Below are 18,763 nucleotides of genomic sequence, written 5' to 3'. Positions count from 1 at the left end.
GAAGTAAATGGGGAAGTTTGAAGGCAAGTTCACCTATGTCAAGTGGTGAGTGAGAGAGGAATTTGTGGGTCCTGTTGTGTTGAAAGAGGAAGGAAAGGGAAGGGGGGGACGGGAAGGAAAGAACCAGAAGGAACGAACGGGGGAAATGGTGGCATGGGCATTGAGGCTTCCACGTCATGGAAGACATTTCTTAGGCACTTGAATCCCGTTTGTTCCTAATTCTTCTCCAGACCGTCAACTTCGGTGAGTGGTGAATGAAAAGTGTGCCGTCTTTTCTGGGACTAAGGTAGTCTACCCGGCTTGTCTCATCACCCTGCTTCCCTGCATCAAAGTGCATCAAACCTCACTAACCGCAGGATCCAAGGGTCCATGGAAACAACTAGAGAAGATAGATTTCTGCCGAGTGTGTGCTGAGATGAAGCCTCCCTAGGATGGCAGGATCTATCTTAAGCTGCTTAATCTGAGTATGATTTGGAGATTTTCTGGAAATACGTACCAATGGTGCTGAGCCTTTCATTCTTGCAAACAAACCTCATTTGTTTGTGACCGTTTTGGCAGAGCGAACCTTGAAAGCACACTTGCACCACGCCCCGCTTCAGCCTGGCACACGTTTCTCGCCTGTTCTTTTTTTCCATGTCTCCTTGTCCTCTTTTTTCGCCAACTTTCCCGCCAACCTTTCACTCGCTTCCTTTTCCTCCTGCGTCCATCAGGTTCCGGTATCAACTTTTTCCTTCGAACCCATCATCTCAACAGAAAAGGATCCGATTGTTACCTGCAATATTTAATTCTCTGCCATCGATCATCATCACGAGACTGCCCCTCTCTTGAACCACCCATTAAGCAACTCACTACCTTACAGCCATATTCTGGCATCAGCATCTCATGGACGCGGAAGAGCAAAAGGCGCTCGCAGCGCTCGCAAAGTATGCCAAGGGTCAGCAGATGATCCTTCGACCGTTCCTGAATCCAGGCGCACCCCATACTACCGGCCAGTTCCCCGACCCGCCAGGAACCGATTCACGAGGCCATACCTTTGAGGAGTTCGTTCCTGAGCCCCCCACGAATTTCGATGCGAGCACGTTCAAGGATTTCGGTGATAGCGAACTTGCTGTCATTGAAGTTGTCGACACCATTTCTGGCGGATTAGCCCATGGTCGACAAATGCTCCTTTGCAAAGCCATCACGACGCCGGTTTCCAATGAGGGTCGTTCGCCCATGCCGACCTTCGATGATAAGCACCAGCACATCGTGGCTGTGGCTGAAGACGCAGCCTTGTACGATGAACCAATCTGGGCTGACAACCATCTGTGCCGCAAGGTCGCCGTGCTCCAAGAACTTCACAAGCGCACCAAAACCGGTCTTGGAACCGTGAACCCGGACTACTACGGTACTTGGATTTTGGAGACTGATGACAACGCGCAACAATACCAGGGAGGCAAGAGATACATAGGCATCATCCTTATGGAACATCTTGAGGGCCGCACCATCGAGGAGCTTTGCACCCGCGAACCAGCACCTGCTGAAGAACTCGGCAATCTGATCGTTCCTCTCAACCCGATCACCATCCCAATCCCTGGAGCTGACGGCGCGGAGCTCATACTCGACGTCACCAGCACCGAAGTCCGCCATCATATCGTAAAGCAAATCATGCACGGTGTTGTCGACAGTCAACATGTTGGTATACGACGTCATGCTCTGGATGCTTGTGACGTTATGATTGTTGTCCGACGCGGAGGAGAGATCTTGAATAAGCCTCAAGCTGTGCTGCTTGAGTCTTTGGTCTGCGAGGTCTGGTCCACGCTTTGGGATGGCGAAAAGTACTTCAACGATTCGGATGACCCTTACCAAAAGCTCCCTCGGCCCCTTCATCCCTTTGACGAGTTCACCCACAATGACTTCGAGGACCTGGACGGCTGGTACGATACGAATTGGCGAGCCGAGAACAGAGTCAGACTTGATGCATGGATGTTGAAACAGTTTGGACTTCTGAACGAGTCTCGCCGCTATTCTCCTTGGAACGAAATCGAAGCCCGGTCGAAGTACGAGCAATGGCGTTTGTATAGAGCTTTGGACCTCATCGAGAATCAACAAACCCGAGACTTTCCTATGCATTCTCTCCCTCCTATTCCTCAACCAGACAACCGTGGTTCTTTGTCCTTGAGACAGCAACCTAGAGTCAACTACGCCATGAATCAGAGACAACCTGGCATCGACAATTCACCCGCCATGGAACCTACGCGGTCAGCCAGAATCGAGGCTGAAGATGAGGACACGAGATATTTGAGATCTTTTGACCAGAAGGAGTTCGAAGACAACGCCAAAACGACTATTCGTGACATGCTTCAAGACCACCCGCAACTGGCCGATGCAACCTCGGAGTATGCCAGCTCCGCCCATGGATCCGTACCGGATGATGAATAGCATTCTGAACCGAGCGAGATTTGTGAGACGGAAGGAGATGGTGAGAAGGTCAATGAAGACGAGGAAAAGAAAGAGAGTGAAGATGAGGAGGAGAGTGAAGATGAGGGGGCCCATGAGAGTGGAGGTCAGAGGAGGCTGGTGGCGAGAACGTTGGATCCGATTGTGGACGGTATACGGGCACAGATTGATTCGATGCGGGCACGTGCAAGAGATTTGCAAGCATCTATAGCTACACAGCGACAGGAAGGTCGATGGGTAGATGTGCGAAGCGAACGGCGACTACAGGACCTATTACAGGCAGTGGACCGGGAAGAACGGGGTTTACGGGCACTGTCACGGGCACGACGGAGAGAAGACGCAGAAGCAGAGGCGAGGCAAACTTGATCGTGTGACGACATCTCGTTTTGGCTTATGAGAAGACCATAAGTGGACAATTCGCACAACGGAAATGTCGAGGATGCAGGCGAGAGGCTATTGCGATGATTCGCAGGAGCAGAGCCAGTGTATGTGGGCGGATCTTCGGACCATGCCAGGGTTTTGAAACGGGAGTTGGTTTGTCTCACGTCTTGTTAGTTTACTCAGATTGCATTCAATATTGCCGTTGCATTTTCACGCAGTTTCTCTCATTCTTTGAATAATGCACATAGAAGTTGAAAGTATGCACTCCTGACTAACTGGGGGCCCAACACACTCATGCACACTGTTGTTTGACATCATGCCCCCCAACCCCCGAACCGCAGCTTTTTCGTTCAGACGTTTGCGCCAGATGTTTGATGTTGTACACTTTACAAGGCTATGAGAAGGCTTGAGCTGAAATTCAGCTGAAATTGCGCTTCATGCAGCGTACCTTTCAGCGCCTAGAAATCGTGTAGGGCCACACTAGTACCCGAAGCAAACGTTATTGTCGAAGAGCAGCCAATATCGGCGTGATACCGGAGATGTTATGCTTCATAGAGCAAGAAATGAGTGGTGGGTATGAGCTAGCTTGACGCATTTCGTGGATCATATATCGTAGCATGTGGTATTTGCCAATCAACTCTGAGCCATGTGCCCGTTGATGGTTCTCAATCACAGACATCCGCCTGAACCTTTGAACACAAATTCGTGAGAGGGCCCATCGGTCGGTCTGCGATTGGTCGCTTCACCATGGCTGCGCGGCTCATTGGGCCCGTCCCGATGCGCGCAAAGTCCTCGCAGTACTTGATCTCCGTCTACCTCGGGGGATGCAACACCAACAGCGTGACGGCTTTCTAGGTTGTATAAATGGGTCGCAGAGACTCTGGTATGAAAGGTAGAATATTATAAATGGTTGCAAGCTTCATTGCTGTGAGCCCAGGGTCACATCTGATGGAACACATTATCCAACGCAGTCTTTTTTTCATGCTGACACCTTGCTCAAACTCCTTTGACCAGCCTTGAACTCGTCTTTCGCTATATTAGCCAGCATGTCTATTGCAAAGGAAGGCACCTATGTCGAACACGACGATCACCATATTGTCGTCAAACGCAAAAATTATGAGGCAGAGGCGGAATCTCTGCAACATAGTAACCGGCTCCGCATGTCCACGAGTCTTGTTCGGAAGCTAGACGTCTGTGCCTCTGGTGCCCATCATATGGGTGATGGATCTCTTCAATTACCTGGACCGCACGGCAATTGCGTAAGAAAAGAACCCAATTTTTCAAGAGTTAGCTCAATAACTAGGTCGAAATTCGTAGACAGGCTAGACTCAATACGATCATGGAAGATCTGGATCTGACCGGGGGAGAGTCAGCTCGTGCCCAGGTATATGATCATGCAAATCTCGAGTAACAGGCTTCTCACAAGTGCCCAACCGTCTCTCTACGTTCCATTTCGGGGCCTGCTGCTTCTGCTGTAACAGCAGGGGTGCAGAACTTTCGCCAACCCTTACCTGTGCGATGCGTCTTCTCGGAGGCCCCCTTCTTCTCTGGCGTTTACTAATGGCCTGCTATCTTAATAGTACACCAAGTGGGAGCTGGGCCTACAAATGGCCATCCTGTACTCTGGCCTCGTCATTGTTATTGCGTTCTCTGGGCTGATTGCGGCGTATTTTCTGGACGTGGCCAAGTCCGAGGTCGTGCTGGATGCAGGGTGAGAGATGCCATGTAGAGCTACTCGTTGTTCCTGTTCTTACTAGCATCAAAATATTCAAATGGCTATATATCCTGTGGGTCGTCTTGCTGATATCCTTTGTTGGAGTCGGAACAAGGAGATGCTGGGCATTCCTAGATCTTTTGCGGGGTCGGCTTTCCACGACAGTTTATCCAAATTGGTCGCGCTGATCCGACGCGCGATCTCAACTAAATGAACTCGTTTGACCCGCCGCCCAGTGAGCTGAAAACTGAAGGGCATCGCACCGCGCCATACCACATATCAAGACCGCTCGCTTGACCTCCTTTCCTTGCACTCTCTAGCAGATAGCAATTTTTATTTTTCGACGAAATTCCGACATAAAGCTATTGACCGAAATCACATTATCATGACTCAATACACATTGCATACCTCGTCTTTGTTTGACCCTCTAGTCAAGCGAGTTCGCAAAAATGTTTCCATTACCATTGATTCGTCAACTGGCCTCATTGTCCGCGTATTTGTGCGAAACGACGAGGAGCGGCCATTCACACACATTCTGCAAGAGCAAGACATCGATCTACGAGGGAAGTATGTGATGCCAGGCCTCGTGGATGCACACACACACGTGTTTTTGCATTCGTACGAGTGAGTCGACCATCTGTATTCGGACTATTCTTGAGTGTACTGATATCTGTTAGTGAAGCGGGTGCTCTTCAACAAAAGAGAGACGAGAGCATGACAGAAAGAGTTGTCCGCGGAGTCAACCACTGTCGAGCGGCTTTGCTTGCAGGATATAACCTACAGGTACGCAACTTCTTCCAACCGGTTGCCGCCAATAATGCCCGGGTATACTTATTGACTTCTTCCTTTCCTACAACAGGGACCTTGGATCGGAGGGAATGCAAGAATGCGATGCAAACCTCCGAGACGCCATCGCTCGCGGACTTGCCCCGGGGCCGCGCTTGTTCGTGGCAACCAAGGTGATTGCCAGCACCGGGTCTTTCGAGCCACGTACTGAGAATAGCGCCGGCGGCCACTGCCTACCAGCCGGAGCGGATGCCGTTGATGGGGTCGATCAATGCCGGCAGGCAGTGCGGCGACGAATTGCAGCAGGAGCAGATGTTATTAAATTCTTTGCTGATTACCGTCGGAGAATCATGAGATCGCCCCCTGCCCAGCAACATCCCTACATTCCAAGTGTTTTGCATCCCCCCAAAGAACCTAACCCTGATTACTTAGTGTTCTCTCATGAAGAGATGAACATGATCGTCAAGGAAGCTGAACTAGCGGGCGCCCCAGTGTCAGCGCACTGCTGCACGTTGAAGGGCGCATTGGCAGCCATCGAGGCCGGGGTCAACACCATTGAGCATGTTTACTTTGGCACCGATGACATGTTTATGCGAATGATTGAGAAAGGAGTCATAATGGTACCTACTCTTGCGATTGCAGAAAAGCTGCATGCCCACCGGTTTGACCAGATACTAAAGCAAGTCAAACGGGCGCACGACCTTAGAGTTCGCCTACATTTTGTGAAGAATTCTTTTGTGAATTTTTATATGACTAAGGATATATAAGAGGTCCCCCTTACTCTAACTACCCCCTATATATTTAACTACTTTTATTAACTACTACTACGCTATAGTGATCGTATATATATCCTTAAGTTCTTTTAATAAAGTACTATACTTTAATAATATAAAATACTTAATTTAATTAACGTTATATAGTTTATTCGTTTTAAAATTTATTTTAATATATTTAAAATATCTCTATACTTTAGTTTAATAATATATTATTTTATTAAAGTATATTAATAAAAAGTAATAATATATTTAATATACTATTAAGTTTTATACTAAAGGATTAAGTTATATATATAAAAATCTATATACTTTATTTTAGTTTTTTTAAATAATTATAAAGAAATTATTACTACTTTTAAAGTAGTAATAAATAGTATTAATATAGTATAATAATAATATCTTAATATTAAAGGAGTAATAGGTTATAATAGTATAAAAAGGGAGATACTTACTTCTTAGTAATTTACGCTCTCTTTATATACCTCTATAAGTAGCTATAAAGGTTTCTCTATAACTTAAGCTATCCTAGCCCTTAATTATTTCCCTATAAGAGTTATATAGCAGTTAATAAAGTATGCCTCTAGGCGGCAAACTGTAAAGAAGAAAACTTAGAAGGGAAGAAAGATTCGCCTAGCTTGTGGTGGTGACACGGGAACCTATCCGCACGGCGACAACGTTCGGGAGCTGGAGTTGATGATTGAGGCTGGTATACTATTAGTTGATGTGTTGGAGTCCTGTACTGTTGGGGGCTGGGAGGCATGTGGAGGAGACTTATGCGGGCGGCGATTTGGATGGTTCGCAGAGGGCCTGCAAGCTGACATTGTGGCATTTGATGAGGATCCTGAGAAGAACACAAAGGCTCTCAGATCTGTCAGCTTTGTCATGAAGGATGCAAAAGTGTGGAAGGAAGGGGGGATAGCACGAGACATGCACTAGGGGAAATGAACTTCAATCTGAATCTTGATATTATGCTCTCAGATACATTCGACCTACCCTACTCTAACTCTATCTTTACACTTACCTATTTCGAAGTCATATTGGAATTTTCATAACGGGCTCCCAAAGGGTCCTAAACGACGATGATGATAAGGACGATGATGGCAATGATGACGAGAAATAGAACTGGGCGATGCTTTGTTATTGGATTGTTCTATCAAGTTTTGCATCCCGCGACTACGTGGTTTTGCTTGCTTTGCTACTTTTCCCTCGACAGCGGACATCCCCGAGACCAACATTCCTAGATGTAACTTTCTCATAAGAAGAGGGGTTCTGCGTTGTCTCCGGTAACAAAATCTGTTAGGTTCTCGTGCGCATTCTTGAGGCACTCCTCGAGCATCCCCGGGTCTCTGGGGGTGAATCTAAGTTTGAATAATGAGGAGATGGCATTGGATGCCGTTGAGTCCTCCTTGTAGTCGATATAATGGACGTTCGGGGGCATTTCCTTACTCTCTGTGATCTTGAAGGAGAGAATCAAGCGAACTAATACTCCGTACAGCATCCGGTTCGCCAAGTTGACGGCCGTACACATTCGGGCTCCAGCACCATAGGCAAAATGATATGGGGGAGGTATATCGCATCCTGTTTCTATCCATCGCTCCGGGCGGAACTCGTAAGCGTCAGGACCATACGTCTCTTTGTCTACGTCACTAGTCAGCTGGAGACAACCCATCGCATTTTCAAGCAGAAATCGTACCAAAATTGACAGCCTGGTTATTGATGTAGATAAGCATCCCTTGAGGAATGGTGGCTCCCGCATAAGTGAAGTCTTTATAGACCTGTCGTGCTGGAAGAATCTTATGGGGCGGGTAAAACCGCAAGGCTTCCCTCACCAAACCGGAGACGTAGTGGCTCTTCTCTCCGAGAAGGCATTGCTCAAATGCATTCTCATATGAGCCGTAGGCACCAATCATGTCTGCGTATGCCTTATTCTGTATCTCCTGTCCCCGGGGCGTTGATAGAGCCCCAAGGGTGACGATGACGGTCGAGTAGATTGTTTCGAAACCGCCAGACATCAGACCGCCGAGGATTGTTTTGATATCAACTATTGACGTTAGCGTGAGTCGTTCGCCAGAACCTTACTCGTTGAATAGTACATACGCTTTGTAAGGCCCTCAAGGTTGTCTTCAAGAAGCATTTCAGCCACGCATTTCTTATCACCAGGTCGTAGTCTGTTGGGGCTTTTCTGAACATTACTGAACATAGTGCCAAGCCAATTGTCTCGTCTGTTTCGAACTTCCGTCGCAATGACCGTGCGCCGGTTGGTGCCCAGGTACCTCAAGTGAGGAATAAAGTCCTGAGGGTTGGAGTTTGTGGATCGGAAGCTGTACTGGATTAACTCTCATGTTCTTCCGGAGCTCTATTTCAACCGAGGTCTTACCTTGCAATCGTTTTAGCGTCTTCGAGAATCTGGAGGAGCATTGGATCTTGAACCGAATTGAATCGAGTACCGTAGCAAAGCATCATCATAAGGTTGAGAGAGAGACGCTTCTGATACACATGAGGCATGATATCAACTGCCCCCTTCAGGCTGTCATAGTAGATCCTGGAGATTACGGCGCAGGTCTCCATATGTAGCATCCCGTGCATCTTCTTCATTGCTGGCCCAGTCGTGAACGAGCCAACAACCCGCCTCTGCTTCTTGGTCCTCTCATTCCACGGAGATGTGCCAATGGTTGCCGCTTTGACGACCGAAAGTCAGCATCTTTTCTGAGCGTGCTGCGCTCATACGTTCAAGATCTTTACTAACCGGATGTTTTTGAAATAACTCCGTGAAATGTGTAGAACCATGGCCGGTCGATGGTGGCTGACTGATTCTTAACTAGCCATTCTCGGGCTGACTCAAATGAATTGATCATAATAGCCCGTCGACGTCCCATTCTAAACTGGAAAACAGGCCATCCATACTTGGCAGACCATGATGCTGCCGTGGTAGCATGGTCGTTGCCCAGCTGAGGTAGGTGGCCAGCCAGTAAACTCCCGCCAGGGATCTCAGGAATGCCCTTGACTTCGGGGAAGTCCACATAAAAGAACTTGAGACACAACAACACAACTGCCGACAAGGTAACGATTAATAGGCCGCAGAAGGCCACGGTCGTGTGCATGCCAGTCGTAAAAGGAAGATACATTGCACAAGCGTATCATTCAGGCCTCATGGTGTCCGAATCCCAGTGAAGAAAGATGACGATGAGTGTTATATGCGTCCAGTTACGTCAAGTCCCAGCGATCAAACCTAAGATCATCTGTGGAACAGCCTGTCAACTGCGCGCACGTATCGACAAGGGTGGGTGATTCGGGTCTTGGGCAAGACCTTCTGGATCGGCGGATCGCGTCGCTTATCCCAGCTTTGTCGGCTATCTCCGAGTCACATTGTCGCACTCGTCCGCCACGAATCACGCAGACGCCTCGTGATCCTAGAAGGTGACATCTGCTTTTACTTTGGGAAAATTAAGCGGCGAGCCGTTATAAAGAGGAGAAATCGTGGATTGATAGACGCATTCAAATTCTCTTCGGCCGGGCTGAACGGCATTGCACGGCGTCCGCACTCCATTTCTCCAACATGGCGAATCTACGCATTAGTGAATTATTTGACGTCGCCGGCCGATGGGTTGCAATCACTGGTGGAGGTGAGAACCCTCTTATGCTTTTCTCACCTGTAGACAGAGTCGTAACTCAGACTGACATCGTCAGCCTCTGGCATTGGACATATGCTGGCGCGAGGATGCGTTGTGAATGGGGCCAACGTCATTCTCATAGACATAAATGAGAAGGCGCTCGCGGATACCAAAACTGAAGTTGAGAATTTAGCGACGTCTTCAAACTCAGGTGCTGAAGTGGTGATGTTCGTCTCGCTCCCTAGTGCCCCAACATAAGCACTCGTTGACCCTCCTGGCAGAATCTGTGGTGATCTTTCCAGCGAAAACATGGTCAAAGATGTGGTTGAGAGGATCAGATCTAATCGAACATCGTTAGATGCATTGATTCACTGCGCCGCTGTTCGATACATGAACGACATTACGTACACTCCAGGCGACAGTCTGGGCCAACTCGAAGCCGCGACATTATCAGCGCCGTACAAAGGCTGGGAACATACCTTTCGCTTGAATGTCCTTGCACCATATTATTTAACGGCCGGATTAATCAGTCTCTTGGGCTCGGCAGCCACACAAGGAGACGGACGGGGCTGCGTCATCTTGTTCAGCAGTCCGGCCAGCGTGCATAACCACCAGTTTGTTCCCTGCTATCAAACCTCCAAGGCCGCAGTGGACCATCTTGTCAGAATCATGGCGGCCGAGTTCGCAAACTTCTATAGTAAGACATTGAGCACCGCTGCCTGACCATGCATCAAAGGCCTCGCTGACTCTGTAGTTCGCATCAACGCCATATCTCCTGGGATTGTTCCCTCAGGAATGACTCCCGACGACGGCACTTCCAATCTGCGCTTGGCAGGCGAGACTCCGGCCAAGCGGGCAGGAAACGAAGAGGACATGGTCGGGTGCGCGCTTTGGATAATGAGCAAGGCAGGTGCTTTCATGGATGGAAAGGTGGTTCGAGTTGAAGGTGGAAGGTTGCTTATCCTAAAAGGCGTCACTTCCAACTCGGATTAAACATTCAATTGATAACTGAGCATCAGGTAGCACGTTATCAAGTGGCAGCCTTCAACCAGGTCATCTTCGTGCGCGAATAGGTGGTTTAAGATTTGAGCATGAATACAATAAAGCAGGCGATTTGCTGCTTGCCCCGTAAGGATGAAAAAAGAAAAGGAAAAAGAACAACAGCATTGTCCTGAACTAGATTTCGCATTGTACTGGAACGACAACTCCTTCTTTTCTTCCCATCACATGGCGTACCTGAAGTAAGGATTCTTCAAATCTGTCGTATCCCGCTTTCCCAACTCACTGCCGAGCCGCTTTTGTTCTTCCTCAGAGATGTCACTCTCAGCCAGAGCCCGGTCTCGGCGCCTATTTTCTCTCATGTACCAAAGCCTCCAGCAGATGATGACCAAGATTTGAAGACCGAAGCAGGCAGAGCACGCGATTGTGCCACCGACATAGCGAGGGGCATCTTTGGTTTGGAAAACCTGAGCACCGACCATATTCCCACCACAGTATGCAATCAGTGTCATGGACGAAACTACTGTTCTTTTCGTCGTCCCTGCAATGTTGGAGGTAACTAAATAGAACTGACGTCAGATAAGTCGACCATTTAGGAGACGAGACCTACTTAAACTCCATCCGAGGAACAGCGATAGAGAGAAGACCACAGTAACGTCGAACATGCCCCATTTGAGCCATTTGTGCTCCGGTGTGTTTGGCATCAGAGACATCACTAGCATACCAACAAAAGGTAAGATGCATGAGATGATCATGATGAACATGCGCTGATTCTGGAATTTCCGAAGGTACCAGGCGACAAGGATGAAGACAATAACGTAAATAGCTGGTTTCGAGTCAACTTCGTGTTTTTCTCCTACCCAAGTAACCAAGCCTCGGAACAAGAGCGGGGCGAACAGGAATAGGGAGGACGATACCATTACGGGGTAAACCCCAAAGCATAGATTGCCATGTGTCGAAACCGAAGGTGACGTAGAGTAGAGAGCTGAAGGTGGTAATGCCCCTACGACACTCACTTGTTAGCTTCATCAAATGCAGCTAAGCTTTTCAACTTACCCATTAGGGATGCATGCTAGAAACGTATTGAAAAAGCCAAAATACACCTGCGGGTCCTTGAAGCATTCCCAGACGTGATCCCAATTCCATGCCTTGTTGGCGGTCTCCTCTCCAATTTGATTCTGGCTGACTCGCGCGATTCTGCCGCTCATTAGTGTTGCACAAGGCATCATGATACCAAAGGCACCTACGCCATTCTTTTCTCCGCTTCGGTCAACCACGGGACATTTTGGGGCATCCCAAGGACAAAATAGCAAAAGATGGAACCGATGAGTGTGAGCCCGCCGAGGAAGAGAGAAATCGTGCGCCAGGCTGCAATGTCGCCCTTTGCCACAGCGTGTCGGGCGATTCCGTACAAGATCAGGTTACAAGTTATTGTGAAGAAGCCTTGCGAAGATTGCCAGAACAGGGAGCGCTGGGCGTGTTCAGACGTGCGATACCATGCGCCAGTAATTAGGAGAAAGCCAGGAGAGATGTTGCATTCGAAGAAGCCCTGAAGGGCGCGGAGCGCCATCAACTGGGCCCAATTGTTGCATGCGCTGATGCAGAGGAGACAAATGGCTTGCAGCTTGTCAGCAACTTTCTCTTCGGAGGCATGAATCTTTCTTACACCAACCAGCCATGTACGCGGTCAGAACACGGCCGAGGTTGTACCGCTGCAGCAACCAGGTGGACGGAAACTCGCCGACGAGGTACGTGATGTAAAAGCTAATGACTTGTGTGAGAAGCCAGCTCGGATGCAGAGGTGGTGTTCTTACATGGTTGTCAACCACTGGTACTGCTGTCCATGCAGTCCCAGCTCGGTGTTCATGCCAAAAAGCTTCCTTGCGTTAGTAAGGCCGAGATGATTAAGCCATTGGAGTCAAGAGTTGAAGACATACCGCCTGAATACTGATGGACGTCTTGTCGGTTTGTTGGATGCCATACATGAAGAACCTGGTGTTGGCGTTAGCATGAATACGGGTGATACATCAAGCAGAACAAACTTACATGGTTGGAATGAGATATCGGTCAATCTTCCGCGTCAACTTCTTGTAATCCTCCTCCGTATACTCTTGAGTTCAAGTTAGCGTCGATCTACACTTCCAAACGATGTCAAAACGTCTTACCTTCCGAATTGCCCATTTCAGTGGTGGTCACTGGCTCGATTCCGAGGTCCTTCTCGTCATCTTTGGAGCCATCCTTCGATTCAGGTCGAGTCATCGACGGCGGGCCAGCACCTGGAGAAGCCATTGGGGTCCACTTGTATAAGAACAACGGCGATGGATTGCTGACTGTTGTGGTGGTTTGGAACCGAGCTGGTAGTTCTGCAGTTGTCATTCCACAGAGCATGCACGGATGAAGTGTTAAATGCGGAGAGGCCTTGGGTCAAAGCATGTCGGGATGTTGGCTCCCACCGGTGACCCGTTATCTCGGGAATATTGGCACTGGCCAAGCGCTAGAGATAAAGATGAGGCCGCGTTGCCAGGATTCTTGTCAAGCCAGAAATCAGTGTATCTTACTCAATGAACCGAAGGCCTGAGCCGGGAGCCAGACCGCGCCCAATGGACTGATGCATACGTCCCCTTCCTGAGAGACTATCCGTATCGCCCAGTCAATCGAGCACTTCGGTGTTTCCCGTGGATAACTTCAAAAGTTGCGGGTATCACCGAGGGCCCCGGCCCCCAAGGCGGGGGTGGAGCAGTTGTGGGTATTTATTCTGCGGAGATGTGCTTGGGTGATATTTCCATGCAGTATTGACGATAACGGAGCATGCGTTTCCTGGCTATCGAGATAACGCGAATATGCTTTCGGCGGAAGTATTCTGATCATAAGTAGTAGAGTATAATAAAGGGGTTTGTTGCTCTATCATCGCTGCCCTCTTATCGCCCATTTGATACAAGGATGCACAGTGTCAGAGCCGATATGGAGGACCAAAGCCCTATTCCCGTCGGTAACTCGACCGAGCCTTTCTGGAGAACAGAGCTCCGCGAGTTGGACAGTCATCGCAGCACCGAGCATCTTCCTGCCGAGTGCGATGTTTTGATCATCGGCGCTGGGTTTGCTGGCACTGCTCTTGCCCACTACATTCACGAAGACAACCCTTCCCCTCCATCTGTAGTGATTCTGGAAGCTCGAGAGGCGTGCTCAGGTGCCACAGGGCGTAACGGCAAGTTTATCCCCACTTCCTTTGCTCCCTGAAATTCACTCAGGAAACCATTTCAACAGCCGATAACAAGAGATCTAACACCACTGCTTAGGCGGTCAACTGAAGCCTGATGTTTACTTCAACATACCCAAGTACATCGAGAAATATGGCGTGGACGCCGCGGTTGAGGTCGCCAACTTCGAGTCTTCACAGGTCTTTGCAGTGAAAGAACTCGTAGAGAAGGAGAAGATAGACTGTGACTTCACTCTGACCAGGACCTGCGACGCCACTTTGGATGAGGGTCTCGCTGCCGCAACTGAGGAGGCGTTCGCGAAGCTGGTCGAGTCCGGAGTGGCTAATCTCAAGGATGTGCATTACACACCTCGGGCACAGGCTGAAATGGTAAACAATCCCTACCCGCACATTATTGAGCTTGGCACATGGAGAATTGCTGATCAGAAGTCTCAGGTTTCAGGCGTAAAAGGTGCCCTATCGTGTTTCACGTTCACAGCGGGCCATCTTTGGCCGTATAAGATGGTAATGCACTTGCTGAAAGGCGTTGTGCAGAAAGGAGCAAACCTCCAGACTCATACCCCTGTCACTCATATCTCAGAAAATCCCCTCCCTGACGGCCGCTGGGAGGTTTCCACGGCGCGAGGAAGTATCAAGGCTAAGAAGGTTTTACTGGCTACTAACGGATACACTTCACACTTGGCCCCAGAGTTCAAGAACCATATTGTGCCCGTACGAGGCATCTGCAGTCGCATTGTGGTGCCTCAAGGGGAAACAGCACCGTACATGTCGCAGACCTACAGCATCCGACACGGACCGTCAATGTACGACTACCTTATACCCAGGAACGATGGTAGTATTGTTGTCGGCGGCGCGAAGCCGACCTTCTGGGCCGACCGGTCTCAGTGGTACAATGTGTTCGACGACAGCAAGCTCATTGAGCCAGCAAGGACTTATTTTGACGGGTTGATGCAGAGGACATTTCGTGGGTGGGAGAACAGCGGTGCTTATACTGACAAAGTCTGGGCTGGTAGTAAGTCAAACTTCAGGGACGATGAACACTACCGATTTGCACAGTCAAGCTAATACGAGTCGCTCCAGTCATGGGTTTCAGCTCTGATTTCATGCCGTATGTGGGTGAGGTACCTGCAAAACCGGGCCAATTCATCCTTGGGGGGTTTTCAGGCCACGGCATGCCACTGATTTTGCTGTCAGCCAAGGGAGTGGTGCAGATGTTGCGCCACGGAAAGTCCTTTGCAGAGACAGGTATACCCTCCTTATTCCAGGCCACTAAGGAGCGTCTGGAAAACACGAAGAACTCTATCATAGACGAACACGGTGTCCAGCATGTGAGGGGCAAGTTGTAGTCGAAACTAAACCTCGCTTTCTTAATGTGCATAAATTACGTAGTCCATCATATTGAAATCATTAATCTTCTCTGAAACGCTTGAACGCTTCCACCCGATCTATTGGGGACATCTCCACCATGGCAGCTAGGTAGTTAACATCTGTGGCAAAGTCGATACCAAACTAAATCGAGCGCTTGTCACTCAGCTGGGAGTTGATAACGAGAATCTTGCATCTTCAATTTTTAAACAGTCTCTCTTTCTACGTCAAAACATACACCAACGCAGGTTTTAACAGGGCGGCTGTTTGACGTACTTGCGTTTTCTAGCTAGAAAATGAGCTCAATAGATCGATATTCTTTAACAGAACCACTATTTCTCTTGTGCTAGAGCGGCTATCTTTCCTGTGTACTCTCTATTTTTGTTAGCGTTGTAGTCGCTGTTTTCGTTGCTGTTGTCGTCGTCGTCCCTCATTAAAGTCAACGAGTACACATAAAATGTAGCCGCCCATGTACAGGAGTTTTAGGCTGTCTCTTCTTTAATCCTACTTGGAATAATAATCAATGATGCCCTCTGCTAACCCAGGGAGGTCATCTGCGACTACCTCCATTTCTCCATATAAATCGGAGCAAGACTCCTTCTCCCACACAGATACCCACGCACCCTTGAAACTAGTAGTGAATGGGGCGTTAGCCTGTTACGTTCTACCAAGTGCTGGAAGTGATCGTGAGCTTACCCACATTGCCGCGCACCGGCTGTATCCCAGATATGTGCGGCGCCGAACCAGACCTCACGTTCTTCCTTGGGTAACTTGTCGAGAATGTACTCGTAGGTCTCCGGCACTGGCTTGCCCACGCCAATGGTATCGCAAGAGACGAAGTTTTCGGAGGGGAAATCCTCTCCGCCCTTGGCAAGATATCCGCCCACGCGCTCGGTGTCACCGGCTGTTAGACACCAGACGGTAAATCCTGCCTTTCGGAGCTTTGAGAAGCATTCACTTAAGCCTTCTCGGGTCCTGAGTGCTCGGTACGAAGCCAGCAAGAACTCGCGGTCCTCGTCCGTCGCGAATTTACGCGGCTCCTGTATACCCGCCTGCCAAAGGGTTCTGTAGAAGATGGACCGGAAGATGTCAAAGAACTTCGCGTACTTTGCTCCGGAGATCGTCATGTAAGTGTACTCCTTCTCGCCCGCCTCCATCCATGCGTATCCAAAGAGGCGGGGTCCCACATGTTTGGCTCTCAGACCATCACCAAGCCGAGCCTCGATAGCTTCGAAAAATGCCTCGTAGGAGATCAGTGTTCCTACAGAACATTAGTAATAGCAGCCATTTATATCGATGTAGTAGTCATCGTGACCAGGTATGTCACGTACCAACAACATCGAACACGACGTGCTTGTTTGCTGGTGCCATTATAAACAGTGGAAGGCGAGGACTCTGGACAATTTTCCGGCGGTGGTATAAACGACAAGAGGACCAGCCCTTTGCACCTGGTGGTTAAGACGACGTGCCTTTCTGGGGCCGTGTTAGTGAGAAACTGGGACAGCGGCAGGGATTTGATTTAGGGACCGCGGCAAGCTTACAGAGCATAAGATGATACGAATCAAAGTCAGATGTAGCGGCAAATCACTCTGATTTACTTAATTTAAATGATGTGACGTACTTAGAACATCAACTCAGTTAATCACAGGCGTTGGCCCCGGCCAGTTACCGCAGCCACAGATCGGATAGGTGGCTTATCGCGTCGCATCAGACTTTCCGGCCGCCGACCGCCGAGGTCTGCCCCGCAACTGCCCCCCTGAGGATTCGGCATCCAGGGGTAACCGGAGAATAACGAGGAAAGCGACAAGACACACGGGGAACACCGAGGAGATCTCGGCTATGGGGAAGATGCCAACTGGGGAAAGGGAAACGGCTTCATGCATTCTCCGCGAGTTCATTACGTTTGCAAATGGGATCGCAGTGCGACAATTCATGACTGGGCCGATTATTTCCCAGGCAAATCGTTATTTAACGGCAAATTACTACTAGATTGTTACACCATCAATCAGCAAGATAGGTGCGTAATTGCATTGCCTGCCTTCCGTTGAGCACAAGACGGAAAATCGCGAATCCCCAGAATGAGTAGAGTTCTTTTGACAGGTGAGTTTTCAAACAAGATACCACCAAACTACTCATTCTGACCCTTTGACTATTTAAAGGAGGGAGTGGCTTCATTGCTGCACATGTTCTAAAAACACTGCTGGATCGCGGGTATTTCGTGACTACCAGATACGGAGTGAAATAGAGGCTGATCTCTGTGTTCATGGTAGACACACGGTTACCACCACCGTCAGATCTACGAAAAAGGGAGAGCAAATTCTTGCAGCGTACAAGAACATCCCGAAAGAGAAACTGTCATATGTTATTGTCAGCAACATCGCCCGCGAAGGCGCCTTTGACCATGTGAGGCCTGTGATGAACAGATGTGTAACGGAACGGATCAGAACAGAAAGCTAACTATCGCCTGAACCGGTGCAGGCTGTTCAATCCGATCCCCAATTCGACTGTGTCATCCACACTGCGTCGCCGTTCCATGAGAACTTTGACGATCCCGTGACAGACCTCCTCGATCCTGCTATCAAGGGGACCATCGGGCTGCTTCGGGCAGTCAAGAATCACGCACTCCAGGTAAAGCGCGTCATAATAACCTCGTCGTTTGCAGCCATCGTCAACAGTGCGTCACCACCTTCAGTATACGACGAAAATTCATGGAATCCGATAACTTGGGATGAGGCCGTGGCTGAACGCTCCCTGGCGTATCGAGGCAGCAAGGTGCGGACAGAAACTACCGTAAACATATGATGGTGGTAGTTGACAGATTGTAACCACAGAAACTCGCAGAAGAAGCGGCATGGAAGTTTGTCGAAGAAGAGAATCCCAACTTTGACTTGGTGACAATGAACCCGCCAATGGTGTATGGCCCAGTCATTCATCATCTTGAGAACTCCGATAGCCTCAATACGTCTAACCAAAGGATTCGCGATTTCATCCAAGGAAAGATCGAAAACGACAAGCTGCCCCCAACCGGCACGTTCTTATTTACTGACGTCCGAGATCTTGGGCTGGCACATGTGAGGGCCATGGAGGTTCCGGAGGCGGCAGGCAAACGCTTTTTTATCACCGCAGGGCATTATTCAAACAAACGAATTGTCGACGCTATCCTGGACACGCATCCGGGACTTGCACCCAAGTTACCTAAGAATCCGATTGATGACTTCCCCGAAGATGTATACGGCTATGATAACTCAAGGGCCCGCCAACTGCTGGGAATCGAGTTTCGGTCACTCCGGGAATGCATTGGCGATACAACCGATTCTTTTCTCAAGTTAGGGATTGCGTAATTGCGGATAAGGAAAGAAATCAGGGCATTAACTCTTTGACTTCCTCCACCAAGCTGCAAAAGTGACTTGACGAGTCTTAGGCGTGGGGCTAAAGGGTTCACGTTTCGAATAGTTGTGTTTGCCTTACTTGTCTC

At 49.1% G+C, this 18,763-nt stretch overlaps 8 protein-coding genes across 8 annotated transcripts; 5 read left to right on the top strand and 3 right to left on the bottom strand.

Annotated features, from left to right (window-relative positions):
• Positions 1–882: 882 nt before the first annotated feature.
• On the top strand, positions 883–2,421 carry CGCS363_v012602 (uncharacterized protein; the record flags this gene model as incomplete). The annotated part of the gene is made up of 1 exon (XM_036644451.1): positions 883–2,421. The coding sequence occupies one exon, from the start codon at positions 883–885 to the stop codon at positions 2,419–2,421; it is 1,539 nt and encodes a 512-aa protein (XP_036491140.1).
• A 2,498-nt stretch (positions 2,422–4,919) lies between these two features.
• Positions 4,920–7,032, top strand: CGCS363_v012601 (uncharacterized protein; the record flags this gene model as incomplete). Its single annotated transcript, XM_036644450.1, has 4 exons — positions 4,920–5,158; positions 5,212–5,317; positions 5,392–6,042; positions 6,736–7,032. The coding sequence occupies 4 exons, from the start codon at positions 4,920–4,922 to the stop codon at positions 7,030–7,032; spliced, it is 1,293 nt and encodes a 430-aa protein (XP_036491141.1).
• A 316-nt stretch (positions 7,033–7,348) lies between these two features.
• On the bottom strand, positions 7,349–9,221 carry phacA-1 (Phenylacetate 2-hydroxylase; the record flags this gene model as incomplete). The annotated part of the gene is made up of 5 exons (XM_036644449.1): positions 7,349–7,734; positions 7,790–8,137; positions 8,194–8,417; positions 8,474–8,774; positions 8,843–9,221. The coding sequence occupies 5 exons, from the start codon at positions 9,219–9,221 to the stop codon at positions 7,349–7,351; spliced, it is 1,638 nt and encodes a 545-aa protein (XP_036491142.1).
• A 431-nt stretch (positions 9,222–9,652) lies between these two features.
• Positions 9,653–10,700, top strand: rhlG-1 (Rhamnolipids biosynthesis 3-oxoacyl-[acyl-carrier-protein] reductase; the record flags this gene model as incomplete). Its single annotated transcript, XM_036644448.1, has 4 exons — positions 9,653–9,719; positions 9,784–9,934; positions 9,989–10,404; positions 10,462–10,700. The coding sequence occupies 4 exons, from the start codon at positions 9,653–9,655 to the stop codon at positions 10,698–10,700; spliced, it is 873 nt and encodes a 290-aa protein (XP_036490336.1).
• A 230-nt stretch (positions 10,701–10,930) lies between these two features.
• On the bottom strand, positions 10,931–12,995 carry CGCS363_v012598 (putative transporter; the record flags this gene model as incomplete). The annotated part of the gene is made up of 10 exons (XM_036644447.1): positions 10,931–11,265; positions 11,317–11,532; positions 11,567–11,709; positions 11,763–11,903; positions 11,954–12,323; positions 12,379–12,470; positions 12,521–12,582; positions 12,644–12,698; positions 12,753–12,816; positions 12,872–12,995. The coding sequence occupies 10 exons, from the start codon at positions 12,993–12,995 to the stop codon at positions 10,931–10,933; spliced, it is 1,602 nt and encodes a 533-aa protein (XP_036490337.1).
• A 672-nt stretch (positions 12,996–13,667) lies between these two features.
• On the top strand, positions 13,668–15,269 carry ordL-0 (putative oxidoreductase OrdL; the record flags this gene model as incomplete). Its single annotated transcript, XM_036644446.1, has 4 exons — positions 13,668–13,905; positions 14,003–14,935; positions 15,004–15,039; positions 15,118–15,269. 4 exons carry the CDS (start codon positions 13,668–13,670, stop codon positions 15,267–15,269), a joined length of 1,359 nt encoding a protein of 452 aa, XP_036491155.1.
• A 523-nt stretch (positions 15,270–15,792) lies between these two features.
• hdl-0 ((S)-2-haloacid dehalogenase 4A) lies at positions 15,793–16,659 on the bottom strand (the record flags this gene model as incomplete). The annotated part of the gene is made up of 3 exons (XM_036644445.1): positions 15,793–15,919; positions 15,985–16,549; positions 16,620–16,659. The coding sequence occupies 3 exons, from the start codon at positions 16,657–16,659 to the stop codon at positions 15,793–15,795; spliced, it is 732 nt and encodes a 243-aa protein (XP_036491156.1).
• A 707-nt stretch (positions 16,660–17,366) lies between these two features.
• Positions 17,367–18,629, top strand: azaE-2 (Ketoreductase azaE; the record flags this gene model as incomplete). Its single annotated transcript, XM_036644444.1, has 5 exons — positions 17,367–17,388; positions 17,448–17,499; positions 17,559–17,691; positions 17,767–18,060; positions 18,120–18,629. 5 exons carry the CDS (start codon positions 17,367–17,369, stop codon positions 18,627–18,629), a joined length of 1,011 nt encoding a protein of 336 aa, XP_036490702.1.
• Positions 18,630–18,763: the final 134 nt, after the last annotated feature.

This window comes from Colletotrichum siamense, assembly GCF_013390195.1.
Source record: "Colletotrichum siamense strain Cg363 chromosome Unknown KSG_Cg363_contig08, whole genome shotgun sequence".
NCBI classification, from domain to species: Eukaryota; Fungi; Ascomycota; class Sordariomycetes; order Glomerellales; family Glomerellaceae; genus Colletotrichum; species Colletotrichum siamense.
The sequence above is the reverse complement of the archived record's forward strand: the minus strand, read 5'-3'. Positions and strand labels throughout refer to the sequence as shown.